The sequence below is a fragment of the Silurus aristotelis genome (genome assembly GCF_946808225.1).
Source record: "Silurus aristotelis genome assembly, chromosome: 10".
NCBI lineage: Eukaryota > Metazoa > Chordata > Actinopteri > Siluriformes > Siluridae > Silurus > Silurus aristotelis.
Window position 1 is genome coordinate 4,015,289 of NC_139583.1, and position 21,950 is coordinate 4,037,238.

General features: G+C 39.5%; 2 protein-coding genes across 2 annotated transcripts; both read left to right on the forward strand.

The window, feature by feature from the left end:
* Positions 1-2,068: 2,068 nt before the first annotated feature.
* LOC310732097 (extracellular calcium-sensing receptor-like) lies at positions 2,069-6,276 on the forward strand (the record flags this gene model as incomplete). Its single annotated transcript, XM_083552394.1, has 6 exons — positions 2,069-2,160; positions 2,327-2,615; positions 3,232-4,062; positions 4,171-4,401; positions 4,525-4,648; positions 5,369-6,276. Exons 1-6 carry the CDS (start codon positions 2,084-2,086, stop codon positions 6,274-6,276), a joined length of 2,460 nt encoding a protein of 819 aa, XP_083408520.1. The 5' UTR covers positions 2,069-2,083.
* A 4,330-nt stretch (positions 6,277-10,606) lies between these two features.
* Positions 10,607-16,073, forward strand: LOC310732191 (extracellular calcium-sensing receptor-like; the record flags this gene model as incomplete). The annotated part of the gene is made up of 6 exons (XM_083552541.1): positions 10,607-11,065; positions 11,277-11,565; positions 11,938-12,768; positions 12,873-13,103; positions 13,222-13,345; positions 15,166-16,073. Exons 1-6 carry the CDS (start codon positions 10,851-10,853, stop codon positions 16,071-16,073), a joined length of 2,598 nt encoding a protein of 865 aa, XP_083408667.1. The 5' UTR covers positions 10,607-10,850.
* Positions 16,074-21,950: the final 5,877 nt, after the last annotated feature.

Below are 21,950 nucleotides of genomic sequence, written 5' to 3' on the forward strand. Positions count from 1 at the left end.
AGCAAAGCCTACACATAACATACGTCTCACATCATAACCTTGTGCTCCAGAACATCTGATCACATGCACATTATCAACTTGTGCTGTTAATATCATGAACAGCAGCTACGCTAATTCCCCTCCACTGCTTCTCTTTCTCTCCCCATCCCGAGGCTTCCTGAGGTTTGGCCAGCTCCAGTCACGTTCCATCTCATGAGGATTATGGACCTTTGAAGAAGTAGATGCCAAACTCGCAAACATCCCGAACCATCTAGAGACGTATCAGTGCCAATTGGATCCCACTGCATGTGTGGAGTTTGACATTGGACATCCTGGAGTGTTTAAAGGCTCTGGCATGGAGAAGCTGATGCTGGATCTGTGATGATCACAAATGTTGAGCTCATAAAACTAGGAGCTACTAACCATAAAGACTGTATAAGACTGTAGAAAGAACATTACTTATAATCTTATACTCAAGTGCTCATGTTAGTTCTCACTCTCCAGTGTTCTGTATTGTTGAAAGATTTATGATCAAACTCTTGATGTCACCCAAATGATAATGGGTTCCCCTTTTGAGTCTGGTTCCTCTCAAGGTTTCTTCCTCATTACATCTAAGGAAGTTTTTCCTTGCCACAGTCGCCACGGCTGCTCATCAGGGATAAATGCACACCATTCACCTTCACTGTTGATTTCTGTAAAGCTGCTTTGAGACAATGTCTGTTGTGAAAAGCGCTATACAAATAAACTTGACTTGACTTGACTTAGAAAATATTTGTGTTATAATAATGTTGTGACTTAACCATGAATTTGATATCAAAACGCAACCCCCTCCAATGACTATTATCTGACCTCAGTGTTGGAATTCAGACACAAATGATTTGGAAGAGTGTGAACAGAGATTTTTGCAACCTTGAAAATCTGTGATAGTGGATGTAGTAGTTCAGGAAATGTCTGTTAATCCTCTATACAAATCTCAAACTTGGAATCAGACCAAAGGACAGTATTTTACTAATCTAATGTTTATTTTTTGTGTTTCTAGGCCCAAAAACGTCTCTTCTTCTGAAGTAATTGGTTCTTTGACACAATTCGACCAGGCCTGACTCCCGCAGTCTCCTCTGGTCAGTGGGTGTTAAAATATGTCTGCCATTAAATTTCCAAGAACCATGTATATAAAGTATTTATGTACAGTAAAGTTTCTAAGGCTGGGAATTCTTATACACTTATCCTTTGGCTGCACTTAGGGATACATTTAAAGTTTTTTATATTTTTTGGATTGTCTGACTTTTTTGAAAGAAATGATAAAGTAGCACTAATAAGGCTATTGATTCTGTCCTCTGCACAAGGCAACTGATGTTCTATAGAACAGCAAGAAATTTCACAAATGAACTCCTGACAAGCCGAAAATTATTCCAGGTGACTTCCTCGTGAGTTTGATGAGGGAATGATATGTTGAGTTTGGCAAGCTGTCACTTAAGGTAGATAATTTGGACAATCTAAAATTGTTTATATATTCTGTTTTTTAAGCAAATTTCTGTTAAGTACATTAGTCCAGATGTGTTATTTCATTTGGATGTTTGGAAGTCTTTAGTATTTATTAAATAAAGAAAAACTACTGAAGGAGAACATGTGTGTACTGTATATAAATATATGTTGTATTTCACTAGTTGTTGTTTGACATCTAGGAACCAAAAGCACACAAATATATTAATTTTTCTCGTTCCTGAACAATGTGTGTGTGTGTGTGTGTGTGTGTGTGTGTGTGTGTGTGTGTGTGTGTGTGTGTGTGTGTGTGTGTGTGTGTGTGTGTGTGTACACGTACCGGTGTATGATCTTGCGCATGCGTGGCTTTGCCTGTGTGTATGTCACCCCTTTTGTCCCTACAGAGAGGCTTTTCTATAATCCGCATCTATAAAGTTCTTTTGTTTAATGTCATCACAGGAGTGTACAGTCTGAGTGCTGAGTAAGGATGATGGTGTTCCAGGTCATAGCCTTGCTTCTGTCTCTCCTCGGGCCCAGACACACTTCCTCTGAGGAAGAATGTCAGCCTTGGCAGAACCTGGACTCTGCAGTGGTCCATAAAGATGGTGAGGTGATTCTGGCTGCTATGTTCCCCATCCATTCTAAGAGTGTGGAGCAGGAACTGAACTTCAGGAGTATGCCAGACAAGAGGAAATGCAAAGGGTAAAATGTTTGTGAAAAAATGCTTCTGAGGATGTTGTTTTTATCCAATGATGATTGTTAGGTCATGTTGTATTTGTAATAGTGTTTCTTTCACATCATTTAGCCTAAGTAATCCTAACTAACTTTTGTTTTGTTGTATGTGTGTTTGTGTTGCTCGTTTCTTTAGGTTAAACCTGCGTGCCTTACGCTGGTCTCAGTCTATGATCTTTTTCATTGATAAAATTAATCGAAATCCTACATTGCTGCCCAACATCACTCTGGGCTACAGGATCTATGACACATGTTGGACAGTGGCTCTGTCTGCAAGAACCGCCTTGTCTGTGATCTCGCAGCCCCTGAAGAGGAACAGCACAGGGGCATGTTCATCCCCTACCATCCCTCTTCTCATAGGGGACTCGGGATCGAGCGCAACCATATCTGTCTCCAGGCTGCTTAATCCGATCATGGTCCCAATGGTGAGCTGTATTTTAAGAGTACACTGTGTATGAATGTGCACATCGATGCCTATATCAGTGAAACATCTTCATTCTGGATCATCCCACCAAAGGAATGAACAATATATTGTATTGGATTTCCATAGATGCAATAATTGTTATTTAATGATTTAATAATTGGTATTTGTAAAAATTAATTGGGGAAATAACCACGTGTTTTAAGTGGAAACCTCATTATTTGTTTGAAAACATCTCACTTTTTTCCCTTACTATATTTATTTTTCTTGAAAAATGGAAAATTCATATTTTACTTATAATCACATCTTTTTTTTTTTTTTTATGCGAATCACGTATGGTGCATTTCGTCATAATGTGTCAGAATGTGAAAAGACAGACGTGTTCGAAATCAGGCAAAAATGCATAAATCATTGAAAAAAACACGATCAAATTGTCTAAAACTGCTGATTATTTATAGCTGAAATTCATATAACCATTCTGCCTTTTTATGAGAAATTAACAGAGCTAATTTGGAAAGAAAATCGAATTTATGAGAATTAATTCTCTCAATGTCGACCAGGCCAGGCAATATTCCTCGCTTCACCCTGACCCTGTTCCTTGTCTCTGTTTGAATTCCCAGATCAGTTACTTTGCCTCTTGTGCATGCCTGAGTGACAAAATGCAGTACCCCTATTTTTTCCGTGCAATCCCTAGTGACTCATACCAAGCCAGCGCCATGGCTCGTCTTGTCATGCACTTTGGCTGGACGTGGGTGGGCACGTTTGGTGCGGACGATGATTACGGACGGACCGGCATTGACATGTTCACAGCTGAGGTAACCCATCTTGGTGCATGTGTTGCCTTTCGAGGCATTATTCCCAAAGCCCCCACTCAGCAACAAATCCAGGATATTGTAAAACTGATGAAAGACTCTACTGCACGTGTGTTTGTGAGCTTTGCCACTGAGGAAGACATACAGCCTGTGTTGGAGGAAATGGTAAAGCAGAATATAACAGGAAGGTTGTGGGTGGCCAGTGAGGCCTGGGTAACCTCCACCCTCATATCCATTAAATATCCTGTTCTCAGTGGCACTATTGGCTTCGCGATACGCCGAGCCGAGATCCCCGGTCTCAAAGACTTCCTACAAAGCCTGCGACCATTCACCGAGCCTTATAATCCGTCTGCACGAGAATTCTGGGAAACAGAGTTTCAGTGCTCCTTCAACACAAGTCTACCTGTCGGCTCTATGGCTGATCAGGTCCAGTATAACCGCACGTGTACAGGAGAAGAGCGGATTCAGGACACTGAGACAATCTATAATGATGTTTCCCAGCTCAGAGTCACCTATAACTTATATAAAGCTGTGTTTGCTGCAGCACATGCTCTGCACAACTTGCTTATCTGCCAGACACAGGAAAGCAGTACCGTTAAGCAAGTCTGTCCAGATATCTATAGTCTACACCCCTGGCAGGTATTTCTAGACTCCCTAAAGGGCACAATGATTTAGAATTGTACAGTAAAGAAGGCTCACCTCTATGAAATCCTGTTCAGATTTTTAATAAGCATACTTTGTCACTAGGTAATAAAGTACCTCAAGGAGGTGAACTTTACCACCGAGTTCGGTGACTCTGTGTACTTTGATAAATATGGAGACCCTGCAGGAACTTATGACATTGTAAACTGGCAGAAGGATCCCAGAGGTGGGCCGATGCACTTTGCTACGGTCGGACGCTTCGACTCGTCTCTTCCTCCCGAACAGCAACTACTCATCTACCAGGATGCCATTGTGTGGCCAGGTGGCTCCAAGGAGGTAAAAACTATTCGGTTTTGGGAAATATCCAATCTCACAGGAATCAAAGCTGACGACTAGCATGATTCTTCCTCTTAAACCTTTTGTCTCAATTCTCATTCTACATTTCTCTCTGCCTCTCAGATGCCCGTTTCAGTGTGCTCAGCCAGCTGCCAGCCAGGCTACAGGAAAGCCCCACGTAAGGGAGAACCCATTTGCTGCTATGATTGCGTACCCTGTGCAGAGGGTAGCATCAGCAATGGCGTAGGTATGTCACTAAACCAGAGCCTCCAGAACTTATTTTTATTTCACAGTAATATTACATTAATGCAACATTCAAAAGATTCAAGAGTATTTTTTTTTACTTCTCTATTTATGGATGTGAAACACTAAAGCACTCCACATCTTCCATTGCATATGAAGAAAAAAAACAGTTTAGCAAAAATTAATATAAATGTAATATGAATTACCGGGCAAACATTGGGTTTCTTTCTAGGCATTTTAGGAAAAATCTGTGATTGCTGAAAAATTGGCATAAATATTTTTAAGTAAACTAATGTATAAATGTATATATATTTTATATGCTCAGGCTTTGTGCAATGAGCATTTCAGGTTTAAAACAGCTGTGAAATCGAAGAGCTTTTACTCAAATACTATGCACCACTGTGGCACATACCAAGGTTTGGGCTGTGAATAAAGATTTTTATGGTCATATATTTGATTTGTGTTTGATTTCTTGTTTGAACTCTGGAATACAACATGTAAATAATGTAATGTTCTTCTTTTTACACTTTTGGGAAAAGCGTGAACTTTACTTTCAGTTGTGGTACATACCAAAGACAAACATACTTTAGGTTATATTTCTGTTTGTATATATTATATATAATATTACCATGTAAAGGGTTTATAAAGGTTGCCACATAATCGTTTGGAATGACTGCACTCCCACATCATAACACTACTTAAACTTATTTATCTTTGCTCTCAGATCAGCCAGAGTGCACACTATGCCCTGAGGACCTCTGGTCCAACCCACAACGAGACAGCTGTGTCGACAAGCAGATTGAGTTTCTGTCCTACACTGAGGGTTTTGGAATGGCCCTTGCAGCCACCTCCATCCTGGGTGTAGCTGCTACAGTGACCGTAGCTGTCATTTTCATTCGTCACAAAGACACACCGTTGGTGCGGGCCAACAACTCAGAGCTGAGCTTCTTGCTACTGATGTCACTCTCTCTCTGCTTCTTGTGTGCCCTCACTTTTCTAGGCCAGCCCTCGCGCTGGGCTTGCCCACTCCGACGCACCGCCTTCGGTTTGACTTTTGCACTTTGTCTCTCCTGCCTGCTCAGCAAGACACTGGTGGTTCTCATGGCCTTCAGGGCCACACTGCCTGGCAATAATGCAGCACGGTGGTTTCGGCCTCCTCAGCAGCGATTCGGTGTGTTCATCTGCTCTGCCATACAGTGTGCTGTTTGTGTGGCTTGGCTGACCACAAGTCCACCATATCCAGTGAAGAACACGTGGCTGTACCGTGACCGGATCATCTTGGAATGTCATCTGGGTTCAGTGGCACTGTTTGGCTGTGTGCTTGGCTACATCGGCTGCATGGCCGCCTTTTGCTTTATCTTGGCTTTTCTGGCTCGGAAGCTGCCTGATAATTTTAACGAAGCCAAATTCATCACGTTCAGCATGCTCATATTCTGTGCTGTTTGGATTGCCTACATACCAGCTTATGTCAGCTCTCCTGGAAAGTTCACAGTCGCAGTAGAGATTTTTGCTATTTTAGCATCCAGTTTTGGGGTCCTGTTATGTATTTTTGCCCCAAAATGTTACATCATTATCTTTATGCCTCAAAAAAATACAAAAAAATATCTTATGTCTCAAAAGGGTGGGAGGTGATGTCTGCGGCTTTTATTTTCTATACATAATTTTTTTACTAGAATGATAAACAATATGTTATTATTTGATGTAATTGTATTTTAAGGGATATTTTAAAGGCCCATGTCATAGTGTGATGCAAATCTATACCTGGAAAGAAAATGTGAATATAATAAATAAAGAAATAAATATAAAAGAAATAAAAAAAAAATACTTGAATGTAAATATTTATTTCATTTCATTTCATCTTCTCCCGCTTATCCGTAATTCGGGTCGCGGGGGCAGCAGTCTAAGCAGATTCCCCAGACACTTCTCTGTGTCCGGGGATCGGGCTATCAAGGCCCCTGCCTTCGACTGCTGCTCAATCCTCTCAGCACCGGTCCCTTACGGTCCCTCCTGCAGGTGGTGAGCCCACGGGAAGCGTAAATATTATTATGATTATTATTATTATTATTATTATTATTATTATTATTATTATTATTATTATTATTATTACTATTGCCCTTTTAACCAAGACCAAGTTGTTAAACCGGTGCATTCTGTTTTTACCACCAGGGGGCACTAATGCTCTGGATTACTTCATTTATTAGCAAGTCAACACAAATCTGATCACACAACCCAAACAAAAAAGTCAGAATAAAAACACCAGATACAAATAATTTGCTCAAGTGTCAAGTGGTTGCCTGGTGTTATGTTAAAGTCACGACGCAGTCCTAAGCTATGAGGTTTCTAATCACTAAGCAGTAGTGAATTTCCTTCTTTCTGAAAGTGATGAAAGTGATCTATCTGTCTATCAGTGTATATGAAGAGTGGTGCAAATCTGACCCTCTCAGCATGTGTTAAAGGAATGTGAACTGGGTCATGTCTAAACGTCTCGGTTCCTTTTAAAGTATTCAGAATTCAAAGTGAAATAGAAGCTGCATTTAAAAGTCATTGAATGTGTTTAAATGTGTTGATATGTGAGAATGTATTTTAGAAGTGGTTTGCGTTTCCTTGCAAGTGTATCACCTGACCCCAGCCCTGTTCAGAGGGACTGAATGCTCTCTTTGCAGTGAAATCTGACCGCTTGCAACATTTAATGCCAGAGAGCTGCTCTGGTGAACCCCAGCAACTTTCATAGCACTGAGTACGCTTTTAAAGGAGACCAAAACATGAGATAGATAATAAGCCTGAAATGGATGTGGACTGTGGAACTCAGAACTTAATCGGGTATTGTACGTTTCTGTAGGCTCCTATAGATCGATTCCAACATGCTATCTGATCCTACAGGATTTAAGATTATAGATTTTTTTTATCTGTCACTAAAATAGTTATATGCAGAATACAACTTGCCGTGAAATAAAAACCCAATCTGCTTTAGTAAAAGGTCAATAAATATATAGGAATAAGGTGGAAAAAAAAGGAGAATATTTGAGAAAATAAATTATATAATGATAAGGTATTCAAAAACGTCACTAAGTTACGTATGTAACCCTAGTTTCCTGAGGGAACGAGGCGCTGCATCAAAACGCTTTGGGAACGCCTTGCGTTGTCCATGCTCTAAATCACATGTGAAATCTGGCCAAGAGGTCAAAGGTCAAAGGGGTAGACCAGCCAGCAGCGTTGCATATGTCTTCGAGAAACATACAGCGGCTGGAATGAGTCACAAACAGATCCACCTGGGCTCTGTAATATCTCTGCTATATCTGCTCCACCACTTTGGGGTGGAGCCTCCATTCCCTGGGCCTTGGTCCTTGCCCTGAAAGGGCATCTGCTCTCCAAATTAAATGGCCCGGGAAGTAAAGTGCTCCCAACAAGAAGAGTTATCTCTGGGATGACAGGAGGATCTGCCTGTACAGGGGGCGAGAATGGAGGTGGTTGATGTATGAGACCACCGACGTGTTGTCCATACGAACCAGCACGTGGCAATCTCTCAGGTCTCAGAGGAAGTGTTTTAGTGCCAAAAACACAGCCATCATCTCCAGGCAGTTTATGTGCCATGAGAGATGTAGTTCGTTCCACCAACCTTGGGCGGAGTGGCCACTCATGACCGCTCCCCACCTCGTAAGGGATGCATCTGTCGTTAGTGTTATGCAATGACAAGGAGCTCCCAGGATGGGGCCTTTAAATAGGAACTGTTTATTGTCACAAGACCTTGATAATATGGAGTGCATTGCTTTTCCAGGAGAACCCTCTGCCTTTAAGCCACCAGTAGAGGGGTTTTATATGGAGGGGCCAAGTGGGATCCTGTTGGACGCTGCCGCCATGAGACTCAGCAGCCTCTGGAACTGCTTCACAGTAAGTTACTTCTTTGCATTTAGTCTTACCCCCAGCTCCTTCATACAGGCCTGAAGCACTGATCGAGCTAATATCAACCAGTCATCGATATTGTTTAGAATGCAGATGCCCTGAAGCCGTTCAAGGTTTTCCAGCCAATAAGCAGACTCTCAGCAGATGGATTGTGGATGCCATTTCCTTATGTTATGAGTCCTCTGAAGCATTTGTGCACTTCATGAAAGTGCGGGGTGAGAGTGCTAGGCCGAATGGGAGGACCCGATATTGGTAAGCTTCGCCCCCTGAAAGCAAACCTCAGGAACATACTGTGAGCGGGAAGAAAGGCTATGTCCAAATAAGCGTCCCTTAGATTAATCATGACAAACCAGTATTCAGACTTGATCTGAGACATGACCTCCTTGAGGTCACCCTGAGCATCCTAAACCTGAGCCTCATGAGTAAACGGTTCAAGGAGCGCAGATCTAGGATCGGCCGCAATCCGCCATCCTTCTTCGGAACAACGAAGTACTGGCTGTAAAAGCCTGACTCTGTAACTAAGGGAGGACCCACCTCGATGGCTCCTTTTCTTAGAAGGGTGCGCACTTCCCGTTTCAGGACCAGAGCCTGCTTGGGTCCCACCAGGGTGGGACACAACCCGTTGAATAGGGGAGAAGAGAATCCAAACTGAATCGAGTAGCCCCTCTCTATTGTGTGCAGAACCCACTGAGATACGTCTGGCAGGCCTCTCCAAGCTGTCAGGAAAACTCTTAGGGGAACCACCCTCTCAAGGCTGGCCTCTGACCCTCCCAGAGCAGCTAGGGCAGCGTCCTGCAGCTGTTGGGGCCTTCTGAGAGGCGGCGGGTCTCCTCCATCTGCCGCGATCTCTCGGTCAGAGACACCCGCTGGAGGGAGGCTGCACTCTGAGGCACATCTTGTGGCAGAGCTAACAACCTGGCCTCTTCTGCTCGGAAGTCTGACCAGAGAACCAACCTCTCGAGGCTGGCTTCTGACCATATCAGAACGGCTGTATTATATAGTAATGCAATGACTATTATCTGACCTCAGTGTTGAAATTCAGACACAAATGATTTGGAAGAGTGTGAACAGAGATTTTTGCAGCCTTGAAAATCCAAGATAGTGGATGTAGTAGTTCAGTGCTCACCTTCTAATCGGTAGGTTGTGAGATAAAATCCACCAACAGTGTCACCAGCAAAGCAGCCCCACACCATCACACCTCCTCCTCCATGCTTCAGAGTGGGAAACACACATTCAGGAAATGTCCGTTCATCCTCTATACAACTAAAAAGACACCAAACTAAAAATCTCAAACTTGGAATCAGACCAAAGGACAGTTTTTTAACTAATCTAATGTCCATTTTTTGTGTTTCTAGGCCCAAGCAAGTCTCTTCTTCTGTTCTTCTTCTGAAGTACTAATTGGTTCTTTGACACAATTCGACCAGGTCTGACTCCCACAGTCTCCTCTGGTCAGTGGGTGTTAAAATGTCTGCCGTAAATTTCCCAAACTATGTATGTAAAGTTATGTACAGTAAAGTTTCTAAGGCTGGGAATTCTTATACACTTTTCTGTTTGCAGCAAAGGAGGTCTCCCTTTCCTGAGACGGTCCCCATGAAAGCCTGTTTTAGCATAGTGGTTGATGGTATTGAAGGCTGCACTTATGGATACATTTAAAGTTTTTTATATTTTTTGGATTGTCTGTCTTTTTTGAAAGAAATGATAAAGTAGCACTAATAAGGCTATTGACTCTGTACTCACCCTTTCCTCTGCACAAGACAACTGATGTTCTATAGAACAGCAAGAAATTTCACAAATGAACTCCTGACAAGCCGAAAAGTATTCCAGGTGACTTCCTTGTTGCTATGTTGAGTTTGGCAAGCTGTCATTAAAGCAGATGTGTAGATGTAGATACTTTGGACATATTCTTGTTTTTTTTTAGCACATTTTTGTTAGCTTCATTAGTCCAAATGTGTTATTTTATAGTTTGGATGTTTTTTCAGTATTTAGTAAATAAAGAAAAACTACTGAAGGAGAACATGTGTGTACTGTATATAAATATATCTGTTGTATTTCACCAGTTGTTGTTTGACATCTAGGAACCAAAAGCACACAAATATGATATTTCTTTTTCTCTTTCCTCAACAGTGTGTGTATGTGTGTGTGTGTGTGTGTACACGTACCGGTGTATGATCTTGCGCATGCGTGGCTTTGCCTGTGTGTATGTCACCCCTTTTGTCCCTACAGAGAGGCTTTTCTATAATCCGCATCTATAAAATTCGTTTGTTTAATGTCATCACAGGAGTGTACAGTCTGAGTGCTGAGTAAGGATGATGGTGTTCCAGGTCATAGCCTTGCTTCTGTCTCTCCTCGGGCCCAGACACACTTCCTCTGAGGAAGAATGTCAGCCCTGGCAGGACCTGGACTCTGCAGTGGTCCATAAAGATGGTGAGGTGATTCTGGCTGCTATGTTCCCCATCCATTCTAAGAGTGTGGAGCAGGAACTGAACTTCAGGAGTATGCCAGACAAGAGGAAATGCAAAGGGTAAAATGTTTGTGAAAAAATGCTTCTGAGGATGTTGTTTTTATCCAATGATGATTGTTAGGTCATGTTGTATTTGTAATAATGTTTTTCTCTAATCATGCGTCAGTTTATCTAAATAATCCACAATGAAAAGTTTGTATTTTAGCATAACTAATACTAACCAGGATTTGTTTTGTTGTTATGTGTGTGTTTATGTTGCTCGTTTCTTTAGGTTAAGCCTGCGTTCCTTACGCTGGTCTCAGTCTATGATCTTTTTCATTGAAGAAATTAATCGAAATCCTACATTGCTGCCCAACATCACTTTGGGCTACAGGATCTATGACACATGTTGGACAATGGCTCTGTCTGCAAGAACCGCCTTGTCTGTGATCTCGCAGCCCCTGAAGAGGAACAGCACAGGGGCATGTTCATCCCCTACCATCCCTCTTCTCATAGGAGACCCATCATCCAGCTCATCCATGTCTATCTCCAGACTGCTTAATTTAAACAAGGTCCCAATGGTAAGCTGTATTTTCAGAGCATAGTGTGTGTGAATGTGGATCATCCCACCAAAGGATTGAACAGTATAATGTATTGAATGTCTGTAGATGTAATAACTGTTAATTAATGATATAATAATTGGTATTGTAAAATTTAATTGGGAAATAACATCTCACTTTTTTTCCCTACGTATATATTTTTTTTAAACCCGTCCGATCGTTAACATGCATAAATCATTAAAAAAAAAATTCTGCCGTTTTATGAGAAATTAACAGAGCCAATCCAGAAAGAAAATCGAATTTATGAGAATTAATTCTCTCAATGTCGACCAGGCCAGGCAATATTCCTCGCTTCACCCTGACCCTGTTCCTTGTCTCTGTTTGAATTCCCAGATCAGTTACTTTGCCTCTTGTGCATGCCTGAGTGACAAAATGCAGTACCCCTATTTTTTCCGTACAATCCCTAGTGACTCATACCAAGCCAGCGCCATGGCTCGTCTTGTCATGCACTTTGGCTGGACGTGGGTGGGCACGTTTGGTGCAGACGATGCTTACGGACGGACCGGCATTGACATGTTCACAGCTGAGGTAACCCATCTTGGTGCATGTGTTGCCTTTCGAGTCATCATTCCCAAAGCCCCCACTCAGCAACAAATCCAGGATATTGTAAAACTAATGAAAGACTCTACTGCACGTGTGCTTGTGGGCTTTGCCATTGAGGAAGACATACAGCCTGTGTTGGAGGAAATGGTAAAGCAGAATATAACAGGAAGGTTGTGGGTGGCCAGTGAGGCCTGGGTAACCTCCACCCTCATATCCATTAAATATCCTGTTCTCAGTGGCACTATTGGCTTTGCGATACGCCGAGCCGAGATCCCAGGTTTTAAAGACTTCCTGCAAAGCCTGCGACCATTCAGCGAGCCGTATAATCCGTCAGCACAAGAATTCTGGGAAACCGTGTTTCAGTGCTCCTTCAACACAAGTCTACCTGTCGGCTCTATGGCTGATCAGGTCCAGTATAACCGCATGTGTACCGGAGACGAGCAGATTCAAGACACTGAGACAATCTATAATGATGTTTCCCAGCTCAGAGTCACCTATAACATATATAAAGCTGTGTTTGCTGCAGCACATGCTCTGCACAACTTGCTTATCTGCCAGACACAGGAAAGCAGTACCGTTAAGCAAGTCTGTCCAGATATCTACAGTCTACACCCCTGGCAGGTATTTCTAGACTCCCTAAAGGGCACAATGATTTAGAATTGTACAGTAAAGTGTAAAGCTATGAATCCCTGTCCAGATTTTTAATAAGCATACTTTGTCACTAGGTAATAAAGTACCTCAAGGAGGTGAACTTTACCACTGAGTTCGGTGACTCTGTGTACTTTGATAAATATGGAAACCCTCCAGGAACTTATGACATTGTAAACTGGCAGAAGGAACCCAGGGGTGGGCCGATGCACTTTGCTACGGTCGGACGCTTCGACTCGTCTCTTCCTCCCGAACAGCAACTACTCATCCACCAGGATGCCATTGTGTGGCCAGGTGGCTCCAAAGAGGTAAAAACATTTCGGGAAATTTCCCAATCTCACAGGAATCAAAGCTGACGACTAGCATGATTCTTCCTCTTAAACTTTTTGTCTCAATTCTCATTCTACATTTCTCTCTGCCTCTCAGATGCCCGTTTCAGTGTGCTCAGCCAGCTGCCAGCCAGGCTACAGGAAAGCCCCACGTAAGGGAGAACCCATTTGCTGCTATGATTGCGTACCCTGTGCAGAGGGTAGCATCAGCAATGGCGTAGGTATGTCACTAAACCAGAGCCTTCAGAACTTATTTTTATTTCACAGTAATATTACATTAATGCAACATTCAAAAGATTTAAAAGAGTATTAAATGATCATTAATAATATAATAATATTATTAACTGCTATATTTATGAATGTAAAACACTAAAGCACTCCATATCAGTAAATCTTTCCTAAAATATGAAGCAAAACCAGTTTAGCAAAAATGAGTTATTTATGAATGAAATATGAATTACCTGGTAAACATTGGTTTTCTTTCAAATATTGTGCATGTTGGGAAAAAAAAAACTGTCATTGCAGAAAAATTGGCATAAATATATTTAAGTAAACTAATGTAGAAATGTAGTTATATTGTTTTTTTATATTATATTATATTATATTATATTATATTATATTATATTATATTATATTATATTATATTATATTATATTATATTATATATTCTATGCTCAGGTTTTGTGCAATGAGCATTCCAGGTGTAAAAACAGCTGTGAAATCACTGTAGGCTGTGAACAAAGATGGAGTTGTAGATAATTTCATGGTTGTATATTTGATTGGTATTTTATTTCTTATGAGTAAATTGAATGTGATTCAAATTTATTTAGTTTGTTGCCTTGTTTCAGTCTGAAATGCAATATTTAAATGTCATTTTATTTAAAATTTTATTTTATACTTTAAGAAAAAAGCTACAACTATAATTTTTAGTTGTGGCACATCAGAGGTATAAAAAGAACCTGAAAATCATACTTGAGTATAGATAAAAGTATAGATATCTTACTGCAAAACCTATTTAAGTTAAAAGTCACAAATTCCATTATGACTTGAGTCATGATTTGAACAGTACTTGAGTATTTGACTCATTTTGAACAGTGCTCATACATGCACTTGTCTTTATGTTAGTTTAATGTAATGTAAGTCAAAAACAGTTCAATTGTGAGTTTTTGTTTTATAAAATACACCTAAATCAAATGGTACACCTCGACACCGCATTAACCAACATCAACCAACAGTCTCTTCAACATGCCAGAATGAAACGAAGATCAAACAAGTCAGTCAAAAAAAAAAAACTACAACAAAGTAGTAAAGCAATTAAAAAAAATAAAATGACAGTTTCATGCTACAAAGTAGAAGAACCTTTAGTATTCAATGGACAAATAAAATGGCGATGGCAATATCGCCTCTTCTGCAGAATAAATAAACCAAAGCAGATAAAGCTGCCGTGCAAAACATAGCGGAGTAACATGTACAGATATTGAATCATTAATGTAGTTGAGTAGAGAGGAAAAGTTTTTAGTAGCTTAAACTCAGTAAAAATATAAAGCGGCCAAAAATACAGTAACAAAAAACATTTACTCAAATATTTTACAATTCTGTGGCAAATAGTAGTTTTTTAGTAGAATTTTTTTTTTTATTTCTTGAGTCAGAAATGCAATATTTCAATGTTAAAACATTAAACAAATTGCTTAATAAATACAGTAAGAAAGAGCATTTACTCAAATACTATGCACCACTGTGGCACATACCAAGGTTTGGGCTGTGAATAAAGATTTTTATGGTCATATATTTGATTTGGATTTGATTTCTCGTTTGAACTCTGGAATGCAACATTCTTTTTACACTTTTGGGAAAAGCTTGAACTTTACTTTCAGTTGTGGTACATACCAAAGACAAACATACTTTAGGTTATGTTTCTGTTTGTATATATTATATATAATATTACCATGTAAAAGGTTTATAAAGGTTGCCACATAATCGTTTGGAATGACTGCACTCCCACATCATAACACTAATTAAACTTATTTATCTTTGCTCTCAGATCAGCCAGATTGCACACTATGCCCTGAGGACCTCTGGTCCAACCCACAACGAGACAGCTGTGTCGACAAGCAGATTGAGTTTCTGTCCTACACTGAGGGTTTTGGAATGGCCCTTGCAGCCACCTCCATCCTGGGTGTAGCTGCTACAGTGACCGTAGCTGTCATTTTCATTCGTCACAAAGACACACCGTTGGTGCGGGCCAACAACTCAGAGCTGAGCTTCTTGCTACTGATGTCACTCTCTCTCTGCTTCTTGTGTGCCCTCACTTTTCTAGGCCAGCCCTCGCGCTGGGCTTGCCCACTCCGACGCACCGCCTTCGGTTTGACTTTTGCACTTTGTCTCTCCTGCCTGCTCAGCAAGACACTGGTGGTTCTCATGGCCTTCAGGGCCACACTGCCTGGCAATAATGCAGCACGGTGGTTTCGGCCTCCTCAGCAGCGATTCGGTGTGTTCATCTGCTCTGCCATACAGTGTGCTGTTTGTGTGGCTTGGCTGACCACAAGTCCACCATATCCAGTGAAGAACACGTGGCTGTACCGTGACCGGATCATCTTGGAATGTCATCTGGGTTCAGTGGCACTGTTCGGCTGTGTGCTTGGCTACATCGGCTGCATGGCCGCCTTTTGCTTCATCTTGGCTTTTCTGGCTCGGAAGCTGCCTGATAATTTTAACGAAGCCAAATTCATCACGTTCAGCATGCTCATATTCTGTGCTGTTTGGATTGCCTACATACCAGCTTATGTCAGCTCTCCTGGAAAGTTCACAGTCGCAGTAGAGATTTTTGCTATTTTAGCATCCAGTTTTGGGGTCCTGTTATGTATTTTTGCCCCAAAATGTTACATCATTATCTTTATGCCTCAAAAAAATACAAAAAAATATCTTATGTCTCAAAAGGGTGGGAGGTGATGTCTGCGGCTTTTATTTTCTATACATAATTTTTTTACTAGAATGATAAACACTGTGTTATTATTTGATGTAATTTTATTTTAAGGGATCTTTGGGGCCTAAGTCCTAGTGTGCAAATCTATAACTGGAAAGAATATGTGAGTAAAATAAATATTAAAATAATATTAAATACTTGAATGTAAATATTATTATTATTAGAATTGAATAGCCTTTATTTGTCACATATACAGTACATTACAGAACAATAAAATTCGTTCTTCACATATCCCAACTCAGAAGCTCGGGTCAGAGCGCAGGGCCCATCATATGGCCATGATATGGCTGACCCTGGAGCACAGAGGGTTAAGGGCCATGCTGAAGGGCCCAAGAGTGGTAGCTTGGCGATACCGGGGCTTGAACCTCCGATCTTCCTTTCAGTAACCCAGCACCTTAACCACTGGAGCTACCACTCATTATTATTATTATTATTATTATTATTATTATTATTATTATTATTATTATTATTATTGCCCTTTTAACCAAGACCAACTTTTAAACCGGTGCGTTCTGTTTCTACCACCAGGGGGCACTAGTGCTCTGGTTTAGTTCATTATCTAGCAAGCCAACACAACTCTCTGCTGATCACACAACCCAAATGAAAATATCAGAATAAAGACGCCAGATACAAATAATTTACTCAAATGTCAAGTGGTTGCCTGGTGTGACGTAAAAGTAACGACATGGTCTTAAGCTGTGAGGTTTCTAATCACTAAGCAGTAGAGAATTTCCCTCTGGGGTGAATAAAGTGATCTATCTGTCTATCAGTGTATATGAAGAGTGGTGCAAATCTGACCCTCTCAGCATGTGTTAAAGGAATGTGAACTGGGTCATGTCTAAACGTCTCGGTTCCTTTTAAAGTATTCAGAATTCAAAGTAAAATAGAAGCTGCATTTAAAAGTCATTGAATGTGTTTAAATGTGTTGACATGTAAGAATGTATTTTAGAAGTGGTTTGCGTTTCCATGCAAGTGTATCACCTGACCCCAGCCCTGTTCAGAGGGACTGAATGCTCTCTTTGCAGTGAAATCTGACCGCTTGCAACATTTAATGCCAGAGATCTGCTCTGGTGAACCCCAGCACCTTTCATAGCACTGAGTACGCTTTTAAAGGAGACCAAAACATGAGATAGATAATAAACCTGAAACTGAGAATGTGGACTGTGAAACTCAGCACTCAATCTGGTATTGTACGTATCTGTAGGCTCTTTCAGATCGATTCCAACATGCTATCTGATCCTACAGGATTTAAGATTATAGATTTTTTTTATTGGTCACAAAAATAGTTATATGCAGACAAAACAAATTGTGCAAATATATTTAGATTTAGATATTTAGATATATTTATCAAAAAAATTAAGTGTAGTGCATGCTGTCATGCTAATGTACAGAGTACATGATGTGGATTTTTTTTGTAATGGTTACAGTTAAATAACATGAGACTTTTGGCTGCAGTTAGGGGAAGTAGTAGCTCAATAGTTAAGGCTGTGGGTTACTGATTGGAAGTTCAGGGGTTCAAGCTCTGCTATAACCAAACTACCACTCTTGGGGCCCTTAACCTTCTGTGCTCCAGGGGTGCTGTAACATGGCTGACCCTGTGCTCTAACCCCAGCTTCCTAAATCGCTGTGATGTGCAAAGAAGTAATAATTCCCCTGTGGAATCAGAAAAAGAGCACTCAACTATGAGATGTAAGTGGAAGGAAAGCCACTTTTCTACAGTGCAACCCAAATAAATCAAAGCTAGCACAGTCTAAACAATAATATAAATTGAGAAATTCTGAATCGGAATATGCTGATCTGACATCTAAAGACGTTCTATAATAATAATATTTTATAATATATAATATAATATAATATAATTAATAATAATAATTGATAAAAAATTTTATTCAGATATTCAGACTTGTGGGATATTAACATATAACGTACTTCCATAATTTATTCACCAATAAATTTGACATCGCATATTTCCCACATGGAACAATATTTACATTTGGCAACTAAAGTCCCAAAACTGTTTCATTATTTATGTAATTTATGTACCTGCTTAAGTCAAATAACTGGGTGCACTACTGAGATTAGAACTGACAAATGACCTAATAATAATATATTTTTTTGTGGTATAAACATTTTTATGATTATAATTTTTTTTTTAATAATATACCTGACAACATTAAATAATAAAATAATAATTATTTTTATATTATTATTATAATTATTATTATTATTTTATTTAGTAATAATAATAATAATATAATATAATATAATATAATATAATAATAATTATTATTATATTTAATTATAATTATTATTATAGAGACATAACATTTTTATAATTCACCCAGTCAACATATAGCAAACTGCTGTGAGCACATGTGTATATCTAGATAGTATGTTAATAAATCTAATGTGATAATTATGAGGTATTGTCAGAATAAGGTTTTAAGAGGAATTTTTGCTAAATAGTCACCTAAATAGCTAGCCGCATGTATGAGTTAACATAAGCTAGCTAGCAAGCAAAACTAAAAAACAAGTGAAAACTAATTTGACTTAAATCTATTGATAATGAAGGAGGTGTTTACTTCAGCAAATTTACATACTGTTAACATAAATACTCAATAAAGTTTATGCAATTACCATTTGAAAGCAATGAAAATGTTCTTAACCCCAGAAGACTTTGAGCTAGCTACAAATAAAAGACTGTATATTTTCGCTAATTTAATTTAAAAACTCGGTCAGCGTATAACAGAACGTTCTACTTCTACACGTCTATGTGTCTACACTTCAGGTGACAAATGTATAGTCAGAAGGGATAGCAGAATGTTAACGATGTTTGACACAGAAGAACAGGTACATTTAATGTAAAATGCTAAATGCTGCAAAATCCTTGACCCGAACCTGATTACTGCTGTTGCATCTAATGTGATGATTATGAGGTCATTTTCTGAGTACGATTGAAGCACTCTTTATGCTTGTGACCTATATAGGTAGCCACATGTATGAGTTAACTTTCCAACCTCCTAGAAAGTGAATGCAACTAAATAGCATTTTGCTAAGTAAACAGCTAGCTAAAATGTTCTTTGTTTATACGCTGTTGATAAGGAAGGAGGTGTTTTCTTTGGCAAACTCACTTGGTTGGATAAGATTATCATTACTGATACATTCATATATGCAGAATGTTTTTAGATGATTTAGTAGGAGACATGGGAAAAATGTAATGCTGGACACATCTTTCCCTGCTGAGCAGCATATCCCGGTCTTCCTGAACATCACACATTATCTACAACACCTATATTTGGACTGTGGGGGGAAAACCATTATCATGGGTGCATATTTTTGTGGGAATTTGACTCCCTTTCCAGCTGTTACTCCTTTGAACTGTCAGGGCACAGAAACTATCCAGGGACAGCTTTTGGTGTCTTTATTCTAGCCGTAAGTAGGCCGTGTGTGCCAACCAGATGTGAGCTTAATTAGGATCATGACTGAATTTCAGCGAAGCCAAACCGAAGTTTGCTATTAAAAGTCAGACATAAGCTGAGCCACAATTTGCTTGTAAAATAAAAGTAAGTGATGAATGTACGCATGAGGCTGAAGTATGTTTACGTCTGCAAATCTGTCAGCGAAATCAATGGGCCTTCGCATTCCTTTACGTCACCCAGTCACTCTCAGTGACCGAACACAATGTCACCATATACCACAGCACTGCTGGACGTTCAAATAGTATTGGTCAGAGAGTATTATATACTTTAAAGCAACTCTGAGGCAAATAGCAGGTTTATTTTAATGCATGTTCTTTTGTGGTCGTACCTAATAGGAGCAACTAATTCCAAGTTCTGTCATTATTTCAAGGCTAATGTTGTTATTTCACAAGAAAAAGAAATCAAACAGGCTTTGATTTGGTGAAGCTTTTACTATGATGTTTATTTAATGGTTATGAAAGGAGCCTCCATGTAATACATTTTTCCATCATGGGAGGGAACGAAGCACTTTTTTATGTCTTATTAACTTCAAAAGTGAAGAAAATGTGGTTTGGAAGGGACTTTTTAGGTGCTGTAACATAAGTGAGAACAGGAACTTGCTTCAGGGCTGTGTAGTAGTGTTTTTTTTTATTAATAAATGAAAAATAATCAACTTTAGGGTGATTTTGTGTTATCATCAGAGGACGAGGGGTACATAAAATTACTTTTAACTACCCATGAAATGCATTCATATACTTAAAGCAAAGGACGAGGCAGTTTAACACAGAAAGCAAATGTTCAGTAGCTTGAATATTCAACATTCATGATTACAGGTCCTCTTTACAGAAAATCTGATTTTTTCTTCAAGCTTACCCCTTTATAGAAGCCTGTGTTCAGATGTTTCAATGAGATTTTTGGGGGGGATTTGGAACACAGCAGCTTTACAGAAACCTGGGTATCATTTTCCAAATGGTTGCCTTTATCTCTTAGAAACAAGTAATGATGGCAAGGAAAACTCCCTGAGAGCAGGAGAGAAAGAAACCTTGAAAGGAAGTGGCTCTTAAAAGGGAACTTATCATCTTATCAGCCCTCATCTGGCTGATCCTCAATAGAATAATTTGTTTTGTATCTGTATGCAATATTGTCAAAACGTTCACATGGAGCCGAGAATCAGATTCATTTTAGAATTTAGTTTTAACCAGTTTGTTTTTGTTGTTTGTATATATATATATACACACACACACAAATACTGTATATAAATAATGATGTGAAGATCGGATAATGTTGATGAATCGGTTCTTTGAATCTCGTTTGTCAAAATGTACAAATCTTTTTATTATTTTCTTATTTGGTTAATTTTGTTTCTATAATCCTTTAATCACCTGCTTATCTTATACGGGAGTCATGTGACAAAAGTAAGAATGATGCGGACCAAGGACTCGTGAGAAGAACTGCTCAATTCTGTTTCCTGTGTAATGCACTGCATAGCATCTATGGGAGTCACATGGTAAGAAAACGAACGACTCAGACTAAAATAGTCGAGAGGTAAACTACTTAATTCTGTTTCCTGTACTTAACCTACGACTTTGCAATGCTTTGCTCATGCACATCCAGTAAAAAATTAACAAATCACTTTTTAAGACTAATCGTTTTTTTGTGTCACATTAAAGATTGTTCAGAATGAACGACCCATCACTAGTGCCAACCATGATCCTGCATGTCTAATCTAATCTAATACATGTTGTTGTTGTGGGTTTTTATTTTTTATTTTTTATTTTTTTTAGGGGGGTTATCAAGTAACTGCTGATCACATAAATGTACAACGAAATATTATATCAATGCAAAATAGAAACATTTTTGAAATCTCATAAATTTGGTGTAGAAAGTAGAAAGATAATGCAAAAGGCAAACAGTCAAGTCAAGTCAAGTTTATTTCTATTGCGCTTTTCCCAACACACATTGTCTCAAAGCAGCTTTACAGAAATCACCAGTCAAGGTAAATGGTGTGCATTTATCCCTGATGAGCAGCCGTGGCGACTGTGGCAAGGAAAAAGTCTCTTAGATGTTATGAGGAAGAAACCTTGAGAGGAACCAGACTCAAAAGGGGAACCCATCCTCATTTGGGTGACATCAAGAGTTTAATCATAAATCTATCAACAATACAGAACACTGGAGAGTGAGAACTAACATGAGCACTGGAGTATATGATTATAAGTAATGTTTGTTCTACAGTCTTATACAGTCTTTATGGTTAGTAGCTCCTAGTTAATGTAGTAAATGTAAATCTCATGAGCTCAACATTTGTGATCATCACAGATCCAGCACCAGCTCTTGGCTCTCCATGCCAGAGCCTTTAAACAGTCCAGGAGGTCCAATGTCACAACT